The sequence below is a fragment of the Salvelinus fontinalis genome, chromosome 1, assembly GCF_029448725.1.
Source record: "Salvelinus fontinalis isolate EN_2023a chromosome 1, ASM2944872v1, whole genome shotgun sequence".
NCBI classification, from domain to species: Eukaryota; Metazoa; Chordata; class Actinopteri; order Salmoniformes; family Salmonidae; genus Salvelinus; species Salvelinus fontinalis.
In genome coordinates this window covers 97,871,187-97,887,357 of record NC_074665.1, presented here as the reverse complement: position 1 = coordinate 97,887,357, position 16,171 = coordinate 97,871,187, and the positions used below count along the sequence as shown (strand labels likewise).

Genomic DNA, 16,171 nt, shown 5'->3' with positions numbered 1-16,171 from the left:
GGAGTGCGTTTGGTTGTGTTCAGGGGAGTGCGTTTGACTGTGTTCAGGGGAGTGCGTTTGGTTGTGTTCAGGGGAGTGCGTTTGGTTGTGGTCAGGGGAGTGTGTTTGACTGTATTCAGGGGAGTGCGTTTGGTTGTGGTCAGGGGAGTGCGTTTGGTTGTGTTCAGGGGAGTGCGTTTGGTTGTATTCAGGGGAGTGTGTTTGGTTGTGGTCAGGGGAGTGCGTTTGGTTGTGTTCAGGGGAGTGCGTTTGGTTGTGTTCAGGGGAGTGCGTTTGGTTGTGTTCAGGGGAGTGCGTTTGGTTGTATTCAGGGGAGTGCGTTTGGTTGTGGTCAGGGGAGTGCGTTTGGTTGTGTTCAGGGGAGTGCGTTTGGTTGTGTTCAGGGGAGTGTGTTTGGTTGTGTTCAGGGGAGTGCGTTTGGTTGTGGTCAGGGGAGTGCGTTTGGTTGTGGTCAGGGGAGTGTGTTTGGTTGTGTTCAGGGGAGTGCGTTTGGTTGTTCAGGGGAGTGCGTTTGGTTGTGGTCAGGGGAGTGCGTTTGACTGTGTTCAGGGGAGTGCGTTTGGTTGTGGTCAGGGGAGTGCGTTTGGTTGTGGTCAGGGGAGTGCGTTTGGTTGTGTTCAGGGGAGTGCGTTTGGTTGTGGTCAGGGGAGTGCGTTTGGTTGTGGTCAGGGGAGTGCGTTTGGTTGTGTTCAGGGGAGTGCGTTTGGTTGTGTTCGGGGGAGTGTGTTTGGTTGTGGTCGGGGGAGTGCGTTTGGTTGTGGTCAGGGGAGTGCGTTTGGTTGTGTTCAGGGGAGTGTGTTTGGTTGTGGTCGGGGGAGTGCGTTTGGTTGTGGTCGGGGGAGTGCGTTTGGTTGTGTTCAGGGGAGTGTGTTTGGTTGTGGAACATGGACACACTAGTTCATACAGCTTTGGTGAAGTTTCTCTTGGACACAGAAACTCGATGCCAGGGTGGGATTTGAACCCTCAACCTTGGGTGTGCCAGCACCACTGAGCCACTTGAATGGACTGTGTGAAACCCTCACTGCTGTAGTTCTAGGGGGACATAATATCACACAGAGCATTAGGAGTTGAGGGTCTAGGCTGTAAAGCACCTTGTACATCTGCTGATGTAAAAAGGACCTTTATAAAATAGGATTGATTGAATCATGGAAAGACGAGGCAACTGGACACAAGTCAAACTTGTGTCCTTTCTGTTATTAAATCTGTAATCTGTGATATGATCATCTCCACACTGTCCTCTTCTCATCCCTCCTCATTCCTCCACATTCCTCCACACTGTCCTCTACTCATCCCTCCTCCACACTGTCCTCTTCTCCTTCCTCCACACTGTCCTCTTCTCCTTCCTCCACACTGTCCTCTTCTCATCCCTCCTCATTCCTCCACACTGTCCTCTTCTCATCCCTCCTCCACACTGTCCTCTTCTCCTTCCTCCACACTGTCCTCTTCTCCTTCCTCCACACTGTCCTCTTCTCCTTCCTCCACACTGTCCTCTTCTCATCCCTCCTCATTCCTCCACACTGTCCTCTTCTCATCCCTCCTCCACACTGTCCTCTTCTCCTTCCTCCACACTGTCCTCTTCTCATCCCTCCTCCCTCCTCCACACTGTCCTCTTCTCATCCCTCCTCCCTCCTCCACACTGTCCTCTTCTCATCCCTCCTCCCTCCTCCACACTGTCCTCTTCTCCTCCCTCCTCCACACTGTCCTCTTCTCATCCCTCCTCCACACTGTCCTCTTCTCATCCTTCATCCACACTGTCCTCTTCTCATCCTTCCTCCACACTGTCCTCTTCTCATCCCTCCCTCCTCCACACTGTCCTCTTCTCATCCCTCCTCCACACTGTCCTCTTCTCATCCCTCCTCCACACTGTCCTCTTCTCATCCCTCCTCCACACTGTCCTCTTCTCATCCGTCCCTCCTCCACACTGTCCTCTTCTCATCCCTCCCTCCTCCACACTGTCCTCTTCTCATCCCTCCTCCACACTGTCCTCTTCTCCTTCCTCCACACTGTCCTCTTCTCATCCTTCCTCCACACTGTCCTCTTCTCATCCATCCTCCACACTGTCCTCTTCTCATCCCTCCCTCCTCCACACTGTCCTCTTCTCATCCCTCCTCCACACTATCCTCTTCTCATCCATCCTCCACACTGTCCTCTTCTCATCCCTCCTCCGCACTGTCCTCTTCTCATCCCTCCTCCACACTGTCCTCTTCTCATCCTTCCTCCACACTGTCCTCTTCTCATCCCTCCCTCCTCCACACTGTCCTCTTCTCATCCCTCCTCCACACTGTCCTCTTCTCATCCCTCCTCCACACTGTCCTCTTCTCATCCCTCCCTCCTCCACACTGTCCTCTTCTCATCCCTCCCTCCTCCACACTGTCCTCTTCTCATCCCTCTCTCCTCCACACTGTCCTCTTCTCATCCCTCCCTCCTCCACACTGTCCTCTTCTCATCCTTCCTCCACACTGTCCTCTTCTCATCCCTCCCTCCTCCACACTGTCCTCTTCTCATCCCTCCTCCACACTGTCCTCTTCTCATCCCTCTCTCCTCCACACTGTCCTCTTCTCATCCCTCCCTCCTCCACACTGTCCTCTTCTCATCCTTCCTCCACACTGTCCTCTTCTCATCCCTCCCTCCTCCACATTGTCCTCTTCTCATCCCTCTCTCCTCCACACTGTCCTCTTCTCATCCCTCCCTCCTCCACACTGTCCTCTTCTCATCCTTCCTCCACACTGTCCTCTTCTCATCCCTCCCTCCTCCACACTGTCCTCTTCTCATCCCTCCTCCACACTGTCCTCTTCTCATCCCTCCTCCCTCCTCCACACTGTCCTCTTCTCATCCTTCCTCCACACTGTCCTCTTCTCATCCCTCCCTCCTCCACACTGTCCTCTTCTCATCCTTCCTCCACACTGTCCTCTTCTCATCCCTCCTCCACACTGTCCTCTTCTCATCCCTCCCTCCTCCACACTGTCCTCTTCTCATCCCTCCCTCCTCCACACTGTCCTCTTCTCATCCCTCCCTCCTCCACACTGTCCTCTTCTCATCCCTCCCTCCTCCACACTGTCCTCTTCTCATCCCTCCCTCCTCCACACTGTCCTCTTCTCATCCCTCCCTCCTCCACACTGTCCTCTTCTCATCCTTCCTCCACACTGTCCTCTTCTCATCCCTCCTTCCTCCACACTGTCCTCTTCTCATCCCTCCCTCCTCCACACTGTCCTCTTCTCATCCCTCCTCCACACTGTCCTCTTCTCATCCCTCCTCCACACTGTCCTCTTCTCATCCCTCCCTCCTCCACACTGTCCTCTTCTCATCCCTCCCTCCTCCACACTGTCCTCTTCTCATCCTTCCTCCACACTGTCCTCTTCTCATCCCTCCTCCACACTGTCCTCTTCTCATCCCTCCCTCCTCCACACTGTCCTCTTCTCCTTCCTCCACACTGTCCTCTTCTCATCCCTCCTCCACACTGTCCTCTTCTCATCCGTCCCTCCTCCACACTGTCCTCTTCTCATCCGTCCCTCCTCCACACTGTCCTCTTCTCATCCCTCCCTCCTCCACACTGTCCTCTTCTCATCCCTCCTCTGTTCTTTTCCAGGCAACCAGACAAGCTGGTAGTGGTGTGGACTCGCAGGAGCCGACGGAAATCCTCCAAGGTGTGTGGTGTGTGTGTGTACTATTAGTTTTGTCTTGGTAGCACTTTATGCTGTTTAGCTGGACTTGGTCGTAGGAAGTAGGAAGTAGGAAGTAGGAAGTAGGCTAAATCACTGTGGAGATGTATAGTGTACAGCTTTCTATCATATTTCTTCAGAGTTGACCTGTTGGTCTGCACCTTGGCAACCGGGTGGGTCTCTACCCTTCATGAGGTTTTGTCTGTGTAAATGTTTGATGTTATATTTAGTGATTTTAAAGTGTATATATATTGTGTTTTCAGTCTCCCTCGGTCTCTTAATTCAATTATAATGGTTTTATTGGCATGGCTGTAACATATGTTAACGTTGCCAAAGCAAGTGAAATAGATGAACTAAATAGAAATGTACAGTAAACATTACACTGACAGAATATTATGGCTACATACAATGTTGTTGAAGTAGAAACGGTCAAATGAACTCTGTCAATCTCTCCCCAGGCTCACAGTTGGCAGCCAGGCATCAAGAACCCCTACCGAGGAGTGGTGGTGTGGCCTGTACCGGAAAACATAGAAATCACTGTCACACTCTTCAAGGTAGTGTGTGTGTGTGTGTGTGTGTGTGTGTGTGTTTCTCTCTCGTGTGTGTGTGTGTTTCTCTCTCTTTGTGTGTTTGTGTGTGTGTTTCTCTGTGTGTGTGTGTGTGTGTGTGTGTTTCTCTCTCTTTGTGTGTGTGTGTGTGTTTCTCTGTGTGTGTGTTTCTCTCTTTGTGTGTATGTGTGGGAGAATGTTACTTCAACATGCTGATCTCTTGCTGACAGGCTAGCCTGTATTCATGAGGTTGTGTAACATGTTAGTAGTCAGGGCCTGTATTCATGAAGTTGTGTAACATGTTAGTAGTCAGGGCCTGTATTCATGTTGTGTAACATGTTAGTAGTCAGGGCCTGTATTCATGAGGTTGTGTAACACGTTAGTAGTCAGGGCCTGTATTCATGTTGTGTAACATGTTAGTAGTCAGGGCCTGTATTCATGAGGTTGTGTAACATGTTAGTAGTCAGGGCCTGTATTCATGAGGTTGTGTAACATGTTAGTAGTCAGGGCCTGTATTCATGAGGTTGTGTAACATGTTAGTAGTCAGGGCCTGTATTCATGAGGTTGTGTAACATGTTAGTAGTCAGGGCCTGTATTCATAAGGTTGTGTAACACGTTAGTAGTCAGTTCCTGTATTCATGAGGTTGTGTAACATGTTAGTAGTCAGGGCCTGTGTTCATGAGGTTGTGTAACATGTTAGTAGTCAGGGCCTGTATTCATAAGGTTGTGTAACATGTTAGTAGTCAGGGCCTGTATTCATGAGGTTGTGTAACATGTTAGTAGTCAGGGCCTCTGTTCATAAGGTTGTGTAACATGTTAGTAGTCAGGGCCTGTATTCATGAGGTTGTGTAACATGTTAGTAGTCAGGGCCTGTATTCATAAGGTTGTGTAACATGTTAGTAGTCAGGGCCTCTGTTCATAAGGCTGTGTAACATGTTAGTAGTCAGGGCCTGTATTCATGTTGTGTAACATGTTAGTAGTCAGGGCCTGTATTCATGAGGTTGTGTAACACGTTAGTAGTCAGGGCCTGTATTCATGTTGTGTAACATGTTAGTAGTCAGGGCCTGTGTTCATGAGGTTGTGTAACACGTTAGTAGTCAGGGCCTGTGTTCATAAGGTTGTGTAACATGTTAGTAGTCAGGGCCTGTATTCATAAGGTTGTGTAACATGTTAGTAGTCAGGGCCTGTATTCATAAGGTTGTGTAACATGTTAGTAGTCAGGGCCTGTATTCATAAGGTTGTTTAACATGTTAGTAGTCAGGGCCTGTATTCATGAGGTTGTGTAACATGTTAGTAGTCAGGGCCTGTATTCATGAGGTTGTGTAACATGTTAGTAGTCAGGGCCTGTATTCATAAGGTTGTGTAACATGTTAGTAGTCAGGGCCTGTGTTCATGAGGTTGTGTAACATGTTAGTAGTCAGGGCCTGTATTCATGAGGTTGTGTAACATGTTAGTAGTCAGGGCCTGTATTCATAAGGTTGTGTAACATGTTAGTAGTCAGGGCCTGTATTCATGAGGTTGTGTAACATGTTAGTAGTCAGGGCCTGTATTCATGAGGTTGTGTAACATGTTAGTAGTCAGGGCCTGTATTCATGAGGTTGTGTCTGTAAACAATTGTTGGAAAAACTACTTGTGTCATGCACAAAGTAGATGTCCTAACCGACATGCCAAAACAATAGTTTGTGAACAAGAAATGTGTGGAGTGGTTGTAAAACAAGTTTTAATGACTCCAACCGAAGTGTATGTAAACTTCTGACTTCAACAGTATCTGTGTTGACTGAATATAAGATAGTGATGTCTGATAAATAGTCAAGTTAGGTTTCTCCAGAAATAATTATTTCTAAATAACAAACAAGAATGTCCTTTTTCTTGCTCACTCTAGGTTAAATTAACCTAATCTCAAAAATATTGTTACTTTTTAAACAAAGCGATTATTATTAATAATTAATTTAGAATTATATAAAAGCCCCTTAGAATCTGTGAGAATATCTAACAGAAAATGCCCCTTAGATATTAATTTAGAATCCTCCAATCCTGTAAATGTAATTATTGGCGGAGAGTCACGTCATTGGATAAACAAATATTTGTAGTATATACTATAGGCCTACCATAGGCGAAATGAGTATTGGTTAGACTACAATTAGGGGGTGGAAATGTTATGCCCCTTAGATATTAATTTACAATCCTCCAATCCTCTTTTGCTGTAGCCTACTCCCGACTATCACGTTGTACAGCGCAATATTTTCCATTCCATCCTAACGGAAACCCCGAGGGTTTCGTTTTTCTCGGAATAGAAACACCATAATATGAATCAAATTATTTATGCCAAATTTCTTAAAATCAATCCCACGTGCTATGTTATTACAAAAAAGCTTTTCAATTCTCTAGTAATGCCAATATGGGAGACTATCAAATGCTTCTCAAAGATGCCCTCTGGTGGTCAAACTAGCACTAACGAGCATGAATGTGAAAAATGGCTGACAATTAAATAACGTGCCATAGAATGCTGCAGCAGCCCGCAAGGTGTGCTGCCGTGTGACGCAACTTTTAAAGGAGGAACCACTGTATGTCAGACTGAGTGCATATAGCTTCCATTACGGCCCTTTACTCTCCTCCAGCTCACTAGCATCCTTCCATCCCATTCACCTCATCAGTTTGAGGACAGGCCTAATGGTGTGTGACCTAGTGGTTTGAGTGTCCTCTCCCCCTGAGCCCTTCTGCTCTAAATCACTCCGTTTCATCTCACATCAGCATCCAAATGTCATTTGACAGACAGCCTGGATGTCTAATAGACCTGGAAAAGGGCTGGTTTCCCAGTAGCCTGATAGACCAGACGGTGATAGCTAGGTAGTTTCCCAGTAGCCTGTTAGACCAGACGGTGATAGCTAGGTAGTTTCCCAGTAGCCTGATAGACCAGACGGTGATAGCTAGGTAGTTTCCCAGTAGCCCGATAGACCAGACGGTGATAGCTAGGTAGTTTCCCAGTAGCCTGATAGACCAGACGGTGGTAGTTTCCCAGTAGCCTGATAGACCAGACGGTGATAGCTAGGTAGTTTCCCAGTAGCCTGATAGACCAGACGGTAATACGTAGGTAGTTTCCCAGTAGCCTGATAGACCAGACGGTGATAGCTAGGTAGTTTCCCAGTAGCCTGTTAGACCAGACAGTGATAGCTAGGTAGTTTCCCAGTAGCCTGTTAGACCAGACAGTGATAGCTATGTAGTTTCCCAGTAGCCTGTTAGACCAGACGGTGATAGCTAGGTAGTTTCCCAGTAGCCTGTTAGACCAGACGGTGATAGCTAGGTAGTTTCCCAGTAGCCTGATAGACCAGACGGTGATAGCTAGGTAGTTTCCCAGTAGCCTGTTAGACCAGACGGTGATAGCTAGGTAGTTTCCCAGTAGCCTGTTAGACCAGACAGTGATAGCTATGTAGTTTCCCAGTAGCCTGATAGATCAGACGGTGATAGCTAGGTAGTTTCCCAGTAGCCTGATAGACCAGACGGTGATAGCTAGGTAGTTTCCCAGTAGCCTGATAGACCAGACGGTGATAGCTAGGTAGTTTCCCAGTAGCCTGATAGACCAGACGGTGATAGCTAGGTAGTTTCCCAGTAGCCTGATAGACCAGACGGTGATAGCTAGGTAGTTTCCCAGTAGCCTGATAGACCAGACGGTGATAGCTAGGTAGTTTCCCAGTAGCCTGATAGACCAGACGGTGATAGCTAGGTAGTTTCCCAGTAGCCTGATAGACCAGACGGTGATAGCTAGGTAGTTTCCCAGTAGCCTGTTAGACAGACGGTGATAGCTAGGTAGTTTCCCAGTAGCCTGATAGACCAGACGGTGATAGCTAGGTAGTTTCCCAGTAGCCTGATAGACCAGACGGTGATAGCTAGGTAGTTTCCCAGTAGCCTGATAGACCAGACGGTGATAGCTAGGTAGTTTCCCAGTAGCCTGTTAGACAGACGGTGATAGCTAGGTAGTTTCCCAGTAGCCTGATAGACCAGACGGTGATAGCTAGGTAGTTTCCCAGTAGCCTGATATACCAGACGGTGATAGCTAGGTAGTTTCCCAGTAGCCCGATAGACCAGACGGTGATTGCTAGGTAGTTTCCCAGTAGCCTGATATACCAGACGGTGATAGCTAGGTAGTTTCCCAGTAGCCTGATAGACCAGACGGTGATAGCTAGGTAGTTTCCCAGTAGCCTGATATACCAGACGGTGATAGCTAGGTAGTTTCCCAGTAGCCTGTTAGACCAGGCGGTGATAGCTAGGTAGTTTCCCAGTAGCCTTACGGACCAGACGGTGATAGCTAGGTAGTTTCCCAGTAGCCTGATAGACCAGACGGTAATACGTAGGTAGTTTCCCAGTAGCCTGATAGACCAGACGGTGATAGCTAGGTAGTTTCCCAGTAGCCTGATAGACCAGACGGTGATAGCTAGGTAGTTTCCCAGTAGCCTGATAGACCAGACGGTGATAGCTAGGTAGTTTCCCAGTAGCCCGATAGACCAGACGGTGATAGCTAGGTAGTTTCGCAGTAGCCTGATAGACCAGACGGTGATTGCTAGGTAGCTAACGCTGATAATGGATTGTAACTGCTTTCTTTCAGGACCTCAGCAAGGAATGTTGAATAAAATGACATTTGGACATAAACTCTACTTGTTGTCTGGGTGGGTCCTTATTCAACTGGGTCTTATGAGATGATATATCCACAGCAAAGTATTATTAAAGACGTTTCATAACACTGATAGTGAGTTCAGATTCCTTTCACCTGAAACATGTAAATAGATGCAGGCGATGCATGATTACTAGGCCAGATACATTACGTTAGACCAGCCAGTGATAACTATCAGGCATATTAAGCTTAGTCTTGGACTATAAAAAAGGCATTTCATTGGAGGATCTTTGTTGAGAATGCATTTTTTAGTCCTGGACTAGTTGGTTCTATGTCTAGAAAACGGCCTCCTTTCTGTGTTTACTAGCCGATCGATACAACATTGAACGGTTCTAAAGTTCAATACTCGGTACATTCGTAAAGTTTTCAGATCTCTTGACTTTTTCCACATTTTGTTACGTTACAGCCTTATTCTGAAATGTATGACATTCTTTATTTCCTCATCAATCTACATATAATACCCTATAATGACAAAGCAAAAACAGGTTTATAGATTTTTTAATTTTTTTTTGTGCAAATTTATGTAAAAACAACTATCACATTTACATAAGTATTCAGACCCTTTACGAAGTACTTTATTGTAGCACCTTTGGCAGCGATTACAGCCTCGATTCTTCTTGGGTATGTTCGATCGGGTTCAAGTCCGGGCTCTGACTGGGCCACTCAAGGACATTCAGAGACTTGTCCCGAAGCCACTGCTGTGTTGTCTTGGCTGTGTGCTTCGGGTCGTTGTCCTGTTGGAAGGTGAACCTTTACACCAGTCTGACGTCCTAAGTGCTCTAGACCAGGTTTTTATCAAGTATTTCTCTGTTCTTTGCTCTGTTCATCTTTCCCTCGATCCTGACTAGTCTCCCAGTCCCTGCCGCTGAAAAACATCTCCACAGCATGATGCTGCCACCACCATGCTTCACCGTAGGGATTGTGCCAGGTTTCCTCCAGATGTGAAGCTTGGCATTCAGGCCAAAGAGTTGAATCTTGGTTTTATCAGACCAGAGAATCTTGATCCTCATGGTCTGAGAGTCCTTTGGTGTCTTTTGGCAAACTCCAAGTGGGATTTCATGTGCCCTTTACTGAGGAGTGGCTTCCGTCTGTTCACAAAATCATAAAGGCCTGATTGGTGGAGTGTTGCCCTTCTGGAAGTTTCTCCCATCTCCACAGAGGAACTACAGAGCTCTGTCAGTGACCATCCTGTTCTTGGTTACCTCCGTGACCAAGGCCCTTTCCCATCCGATTGCTCAGTTTGGCCGGGCGGACAGCTCTAGGAAGAGTCTTAGTGGTTCCAGACTTCTTCCATTTAAGAATGATGGAGGCCACTGTGTTCTTGGGGACCTCCAATGCTGCAGACATTTTTTGGTACCCTTCCCCAGATCTGTTCCTCGACACAATCCTCTGAGCTCTACGGACAATTCCTTCGACCTCATGGCTTGGTTTTTGCTCTGACATGCACTGTCAACTGTGGGACCTTATATAGACAGGTGTGTGCCTTTCCAAATCATGTCCAATCAAATGAATTTACCACAGGTGGACTCCAATCAAGTTGTAGAAACTTCTCAAGGATGATTAATGGAAACAGGATGCACCTGAGCTAAATTTCGAGTCTCATTACAAAGGGTCTGAATAGTAAACAATTCCTTAGACCTCATGGCTTGGTCTCATTACAAAGGGTCTGAATAGTAAATACTAAATAAGGTATTTCTGTTTCTAATTTTGAATACACTTGTAATTTGTTTTGAAATGTTTTGTCATTATGGGGTATTGTGTGTAGATTGAGGGAATCCGTCTGTAAGGTAACAAACTGGAAAGGAAGGGGTCTGAATACTCCCATGTTGTTGTCTCTCCTAGGACCCCCACGCAGAGGAGTTTGAAGACAAGGAGTGGACGTTTGTCATAGAAAATGTGAGTACACATTACCTCTCCCCTCACTGGACTGGGCTGGACTGGACTATATGGACTGGACTATATGGACTGGGCTATATGGACTGGGCTATATGGACTGGACTATATGGACTGGACTATATGGACTGGGCTATATGGACTGGGCTATATGGACTGGACTATATGGACTGGGCTATATGGGCTGGGCTATATGGACTAGGCTATATGGACTGGACTATATGGACTGGGCTATATGGACTGGGCTGAACTGGGCTGGGCTATATGGGCTGGGCTATATGGACTGGGCTGAACTGGACTATATGGACTGGGCTATATGGACTGGGCTATATGGACTGGGCTATATGGACTGGGCTGAACTGGACTATATGGGCTGGGCTATATGGACTGGGCTGAACTGGACTATATGGACTGGGCTATATGGACTGGGCTATATGGACTGGGCTGAACTGGGCTGGGCTATATGGGCTGGGCTATATGGACTAGGCTATATGGGCTAGGCTATATGGGCTGGGCTAAATGGGCTGGGCTATATGGACTGGGCTATATGGACTGGGCGATATGGGCTGGACTGGGCTCGTCTGGGCTGGACAGGGCTAGAGGGACAGGGCTGGGTTCGTCTGGGCTGGGTTCGTCTGGGCTGGGTTCGTCTGGGCTGGGCTCGTCTGGGCTGGGCTATATGGGCTGGGCTATATGGACTGGGCTATATGGACTGGGCTATATGGACTGGGCTATATGGACTGGGCTGGGTTCGTCTGGGCTGGACAGGGCTGGGCTGTACTGGTCTGGCATTTGGATGTTCACATGCTGCCATCTAGTGGTCAGACTCAGATATTCGTTTTCAGTCCTTCAGTAAACACATTCAGTGCTTCTCCATTGACGGGGAATGAAGTGGTATTAGGAACATCATGTGAGAGTGTTTGTCGTAGGACACTCATACCTTTACTGTGTGTGTGTTCCAAGAAGGAGTCCACCTGGGGATTCAGTCTGAGGTTGGGAAACCCAGAGCTTTCTTCTCGTGCTGAGTCAAAGGTCCCGTCCTGACTTTCACCAGAGCATCACTGTGTGGAACCCCCGGCACGGGACCATTATATTGTGTGTTTTCCACTGGGAAATAACAGATGGGTAGGAGACTCCTGGTTAGCACGAAGCCAGTCCACTAGTATCTCTCCAAAAATGTCTCCCTTTCTCTCTTTCTCCATGTACCCCTCTCTCCCTCTCTCCTTCCCTCATCTCCCCTCTCTTCCTCTCTCTCTCCCCACATCTCACCTCTCTTCCTCTCTCCCTCCCCTCTCTCCCTTCTTTTCCTCTCTCCCTCCCCTCTCTCCCTTCTTTTCCTCTCTCCCTCCCCTCTCTTCCTTCTTTTCCTCTCTCTCTCCCTCCCCTCTCTTCCTCTCCTCTCCCCTTCCCTCATCTCCCCTCTCACATCTCCCCTCTCTCCCTCATCTCCCCTCTCTTCCTCTCTCCCTCTCCCCTCTCTTCCTCTCCCCTTCCCTCATCTCCCCTCCCTCCCTCTCCCCTCCCTCCCTCTCCCATCTCCCCTCCCTCCCTCTCCCATCTCCCCTCTCTCCCTCTCCCATCTCCCCTCTCTCCCTCTCCCCTTCCCTTATCTCCCCTCTTCCTCTCTCCCTCCCCTCTCTTCCTCTCTCTCTACCTCCATTTACTTCTCTCCCCCCTCATCTCCCCATCTCTCCTTCCCTCGTTCACCCTCTCTCTCCCTCCATCTCCCCTTTCCCCCATCTCTCATCTACCTCTCTCCCTCCATTTCCCCCTCTCCCCCCTCATCTCCCCATCTCTTCCTCTCCCCCTCTCTCCTTCCTTCATCTCTTCCCCTCTCTCCCTCCTCTACCCCATCTTCCTCTCCCTCCCTCCCTCCCTCCCATGCCTCCCCAATAGCATCATCATCTGATCTCTGTAAGAGAGCTGTTTGACATGTTAGTTCTGCTTGTGATCCGTTCCTGTGAAGGTCAAGGTCAGAGATAAATACCCCTGACACTTGTCATTTAATGGGTCTTACAGAAGAGAATGGAAATGTCAGTAGTGGCATGAAACACACGGTTGAAAAGAAGAGAGAAGGGCTTTTGTTTTGGGAGAACAGGACAAGGTGGGCCTTTTCAACTCCTAGTGGTCTCTTGGTGAAGCATTGAGAAGGAACTGAATGTATTGCAAAGGTGAAACTACAAAAACATGGTTGTGTGTGAGGAGGAGGGGTGGGGGAGAGGGGAAGATGGAGGAAGAGGGAGAAAGGGACCTCTATGGTTGTGAGGTCTGCGGTCCACTCACTAACCAAAAATTCACTAAATGGGACAAAAACCCAATTGAGACTCTACATGCAGACGTATACAGAGGTAGAGAGGTATGTAGAGCGGGAGAGGTATGTAGAGAGGGAGAGGAAGAGGTATGTAGAGAGGGAGAGGGAGAGGTATGTAGAGAGGGAGAGGGAGAGGTATGTAGAGAGGGAGAGGTATGTAGAGAGGGAGAGGAAGAGGTATGTAGAGAGGCAGAGGGAGAGGTATGTGGAGAGGGAGAGGAAGAGGTATGTAGAGAGGGAGAGGAAGAGGTATGTGGAGAGGGAGAGGTATGTAGAGAGGGAGAGGGAGAGGTATGTAGAGAGGGAGAGGTATGTAGAGAGGGAGAGGGAGAGGTATGTAGAGAGGGAGAGGGAGAGGTATGTAGAGAGGGAGAGGGAGAGGTATGTAGAGAGGGAGAGGTATGTGGAGAGGGAGAGGAAGAGGTATGTAGAGAGGGAGAGGGAGAGGTATGTAGAGAGGGAGAGGAAGAGGTATGTAGAGAGGGAGGGGGAGAGGTATGTAGAGAGGGAGGTATGTAGAGAGATGGGGGAGAGGTATGTAGAGGGGGTTATGTAGAGGGGTTATTCAGAGGTAGAGAGAGGGGGGGGTTATTCAGAGGTAGAGAGAGGGGGGGGTTATTCAGAGGTAGAGAGAAGGGGGGGGTTATTCAGAGGTAGAGAGAGGGGGGGGGTTATTCAGAGGTAGAGAGAGAGGGGGGGGTTATTCAGAGGTAGAGAGAGAGGGGGGGGGTATTCAGAGGTAGAGAGAGAGGGGGGGGGTTATTCAGAGGTAGAGAGAGGGGGGGTTTATTCAGAGGTAGAGAGAAGGGGGGGTTATTCAGAGGTAGAGAGGGGGGGGGGTTATTCAGAGGTAGAGAGAGGGGGGGGTTATTCAGAGGTAGAGAGAAGGGGGGGGTTATTCAGAGGTAGAGAGAGGGGGGGGGTTATTCAGAGGTAGAGAGAGAGGGGGGGGTTATTCAGAGGTAGAGAGAGAGGGGGGGGGTATTCAGAGGTAGAGAGAGAGGGGGGGGGTTATTCAGAGGTAGAGAGAGGGGGGGGTTTATTCAGAGGTAGAGAGAAGGGGGGGGTTATTCAGAGGTAGAGAGGGGGGGGGTTTATTCAGAGGTAGAGAGAGGGGGGGGGGGTTATTCAGAGGTAGAGAGGGGGGGGGGGGTTATTCAGAGGTAGAGAGAGGGGGGGGTTATTCAGAGGTAGAGAGAGGGGGGGTTATTCAGAGGTAGAGAGGGGGGGGGGGTTATTCAGAGGTAGAGAGAGAGGGGGGGGGTATTCAGAGGTAGAGAGAGGGGGGGGGTTATTCAGAGGTCGAGAGAGGGGGGGGTTATTCAGAGGTAGAGAGAGGGGGGGGGTTATTCAGAGGTAGAGAGAGGGGGGGGGTTATTCAGAGGTAGAGAGAGGGGGGGGGGTTATTCAGAGGTAGAGAGAGGGGGGGGGTTTATTCAGAGGTAGAGAGAGGGGGGGGGGTTATTCAGAGGTAGAGAGAGAGGGGGGGGTTATTCAGAGGTAGAGAGGGGGGGGGGTTATTCAGAGATAGAGAGGGGGGGGTTATTCAGAGGTAGAGAGGGGGGGGGGGTTATTCAGAGGTAGAGAGGGGGGGGGGGTTATTCAGAGGTAGAGAGGGGGGGGGGTTATTCAGAGGTAGAGAGGGGGGGGGTTATTCAGAGGTAGAGAGGGGGGGGGTTATTCAGAGGTAGAGAGGGGGGGGTATTCAGAGGTAGAGAGGGGGGGGGGGGTTATTCAGAGGTAGAGAGGGGGGGGGTATTCAGAGGTAGAGAGGGGGGGGGTTATTCAGAGGTAGAGAGGGGGGGGTTATTCAGAGGTAGAGAGGGGGGGGGTTATTCAGAGGTAGAGAGGGGGGGGGGGGTTATTCAGAGGTAGAGAGAGAGGGGGGGGTATTCAGAGGTAGAGAGAGGGGGGGGGGTTATTCAGAGGTAGAGAGGGGGGGGGGGTTATTCAGAGGTAGAGAGGGGGGGGGGTTATTCAGAGGTAGAGAGGGGGGGGGGTTATTCAGAGGTAGAGAGGGGGGGGTTATTCAGAGGTAGAGAGGGGGGGGGGTTATTCAGAGGTAGAGAGGGGGGGGGTTATTCAGAGGTAGAGAGGGGGGGGGGGTTATTCAGAGGTAGAGAGAGAGGGGGGGGTTATTCAGAGGTAGAGAGAGAGGGGGGGGGGTATTCAGAGGTAGAGAGAGGGGGGGGGGTTATTCAGAGGTAGAGAGAGGGGGGGGGTTATTCAGAGGTAGAGAGAGGGGGGGGTTATTCAGAGGTAGAGAGAGAGGGGGGGGTTATTCAGAGGTAGAGAGAGAGGGGGGGGTTATTCAGAGGTAGAGAGAGGGGGGGGGGGGTTATTCAGAGGTAGAGAGGGGGGGGGGGGTTATTCAGAGGTAGAGAGGGGGGGGGGTTATTCAGAGGTAGAGCGAGGGGGGGGTTATTCAGAGGTAGAGAGGGGGGGGGTTATTCAGAGGTAGAGAGGGGGGGGTTATTCAGAGGTAGAGAGGGGGGGGGGTTATTCAGAGGTAGAGAGGGGGGGGGTTATTCAGAGGTAGAGAGGGGGGGGGTTTATTTAATTTGAAAAAAACATTTAACCTCCCAATCACGGCCGGTTGTGGTGCAGCCTGAAGAGAGGTGTAGTGAGGCAGAGAGAACAAGCTGTCTGTTTAGGTAGGCTGGAGGTCAACAGACAGATGGATTTATTCTGGATAGAAAGACAAGACTGTGGAGCTGGGAGAAAGACCAGGACTGGAGGAGAGGAGAGGAGGAAGAGAGGGAGGAGGCACCTCTCCTACCTCACACACAGCGGAGAGGAGAGGAGAGGAGAGGAGAGGAGAGGAGAGGAGAGGAGAGGAGAGGAGAGGAGAGGAGAGGAGAGGGAGGAGGCACCCCTCTTCCGGTTTCATTTCCATAATAAAAGTCTGCAGCTTGTTTGACAGCAGCGTTCACTAACGCCGTTATACCAGTAGATGGCGCAGTATAGAGGCTTGGACCTTCAGGAAATGACTTGTGTGAGAATGATGAAGGGACTCATGAGTGGCCCTGCGGTCTGAGGTACTGTATCTTAGTGGTAGAGGAGTCACTACAGACCCTGGTTCCATTCCAGGCTG

The 16,171-nt window shown here is 49.5% G+C and overlaps 1 protein-coding gene across 2 annotated transcripts in view; it reads left to right on the top strand.

The window, feature by feature from the left end:
• Positions 1 to 16,171, top strand: part of LOC129864936 (EH domain-binding protein 1-like) — a 223,840-nt gene that overhangs the window by 21,335 nt on the left and 186,334 nt on the right. For both annotated transcript variants that reach the window (XM_055937283.1, XM_055937277.1), the window contains exons 3-5: positions 3,587 to 3,644; positions 4,118 to 4,213; positions 10,716 to 10,769. In XM_055937283.1, the coding sequence (XP_055793258.1) occupies positions 3,587 to 3,644; positions 4,118 to 4,213; positions 10,716 to 10,769 (208 nt within the window). The remainder of the gene's footprint in view (positions 1 to 3,586; positions 3,645 to 4,117; positions 4,214 to 10,715; positions 10,770 to 16,171) is intronic.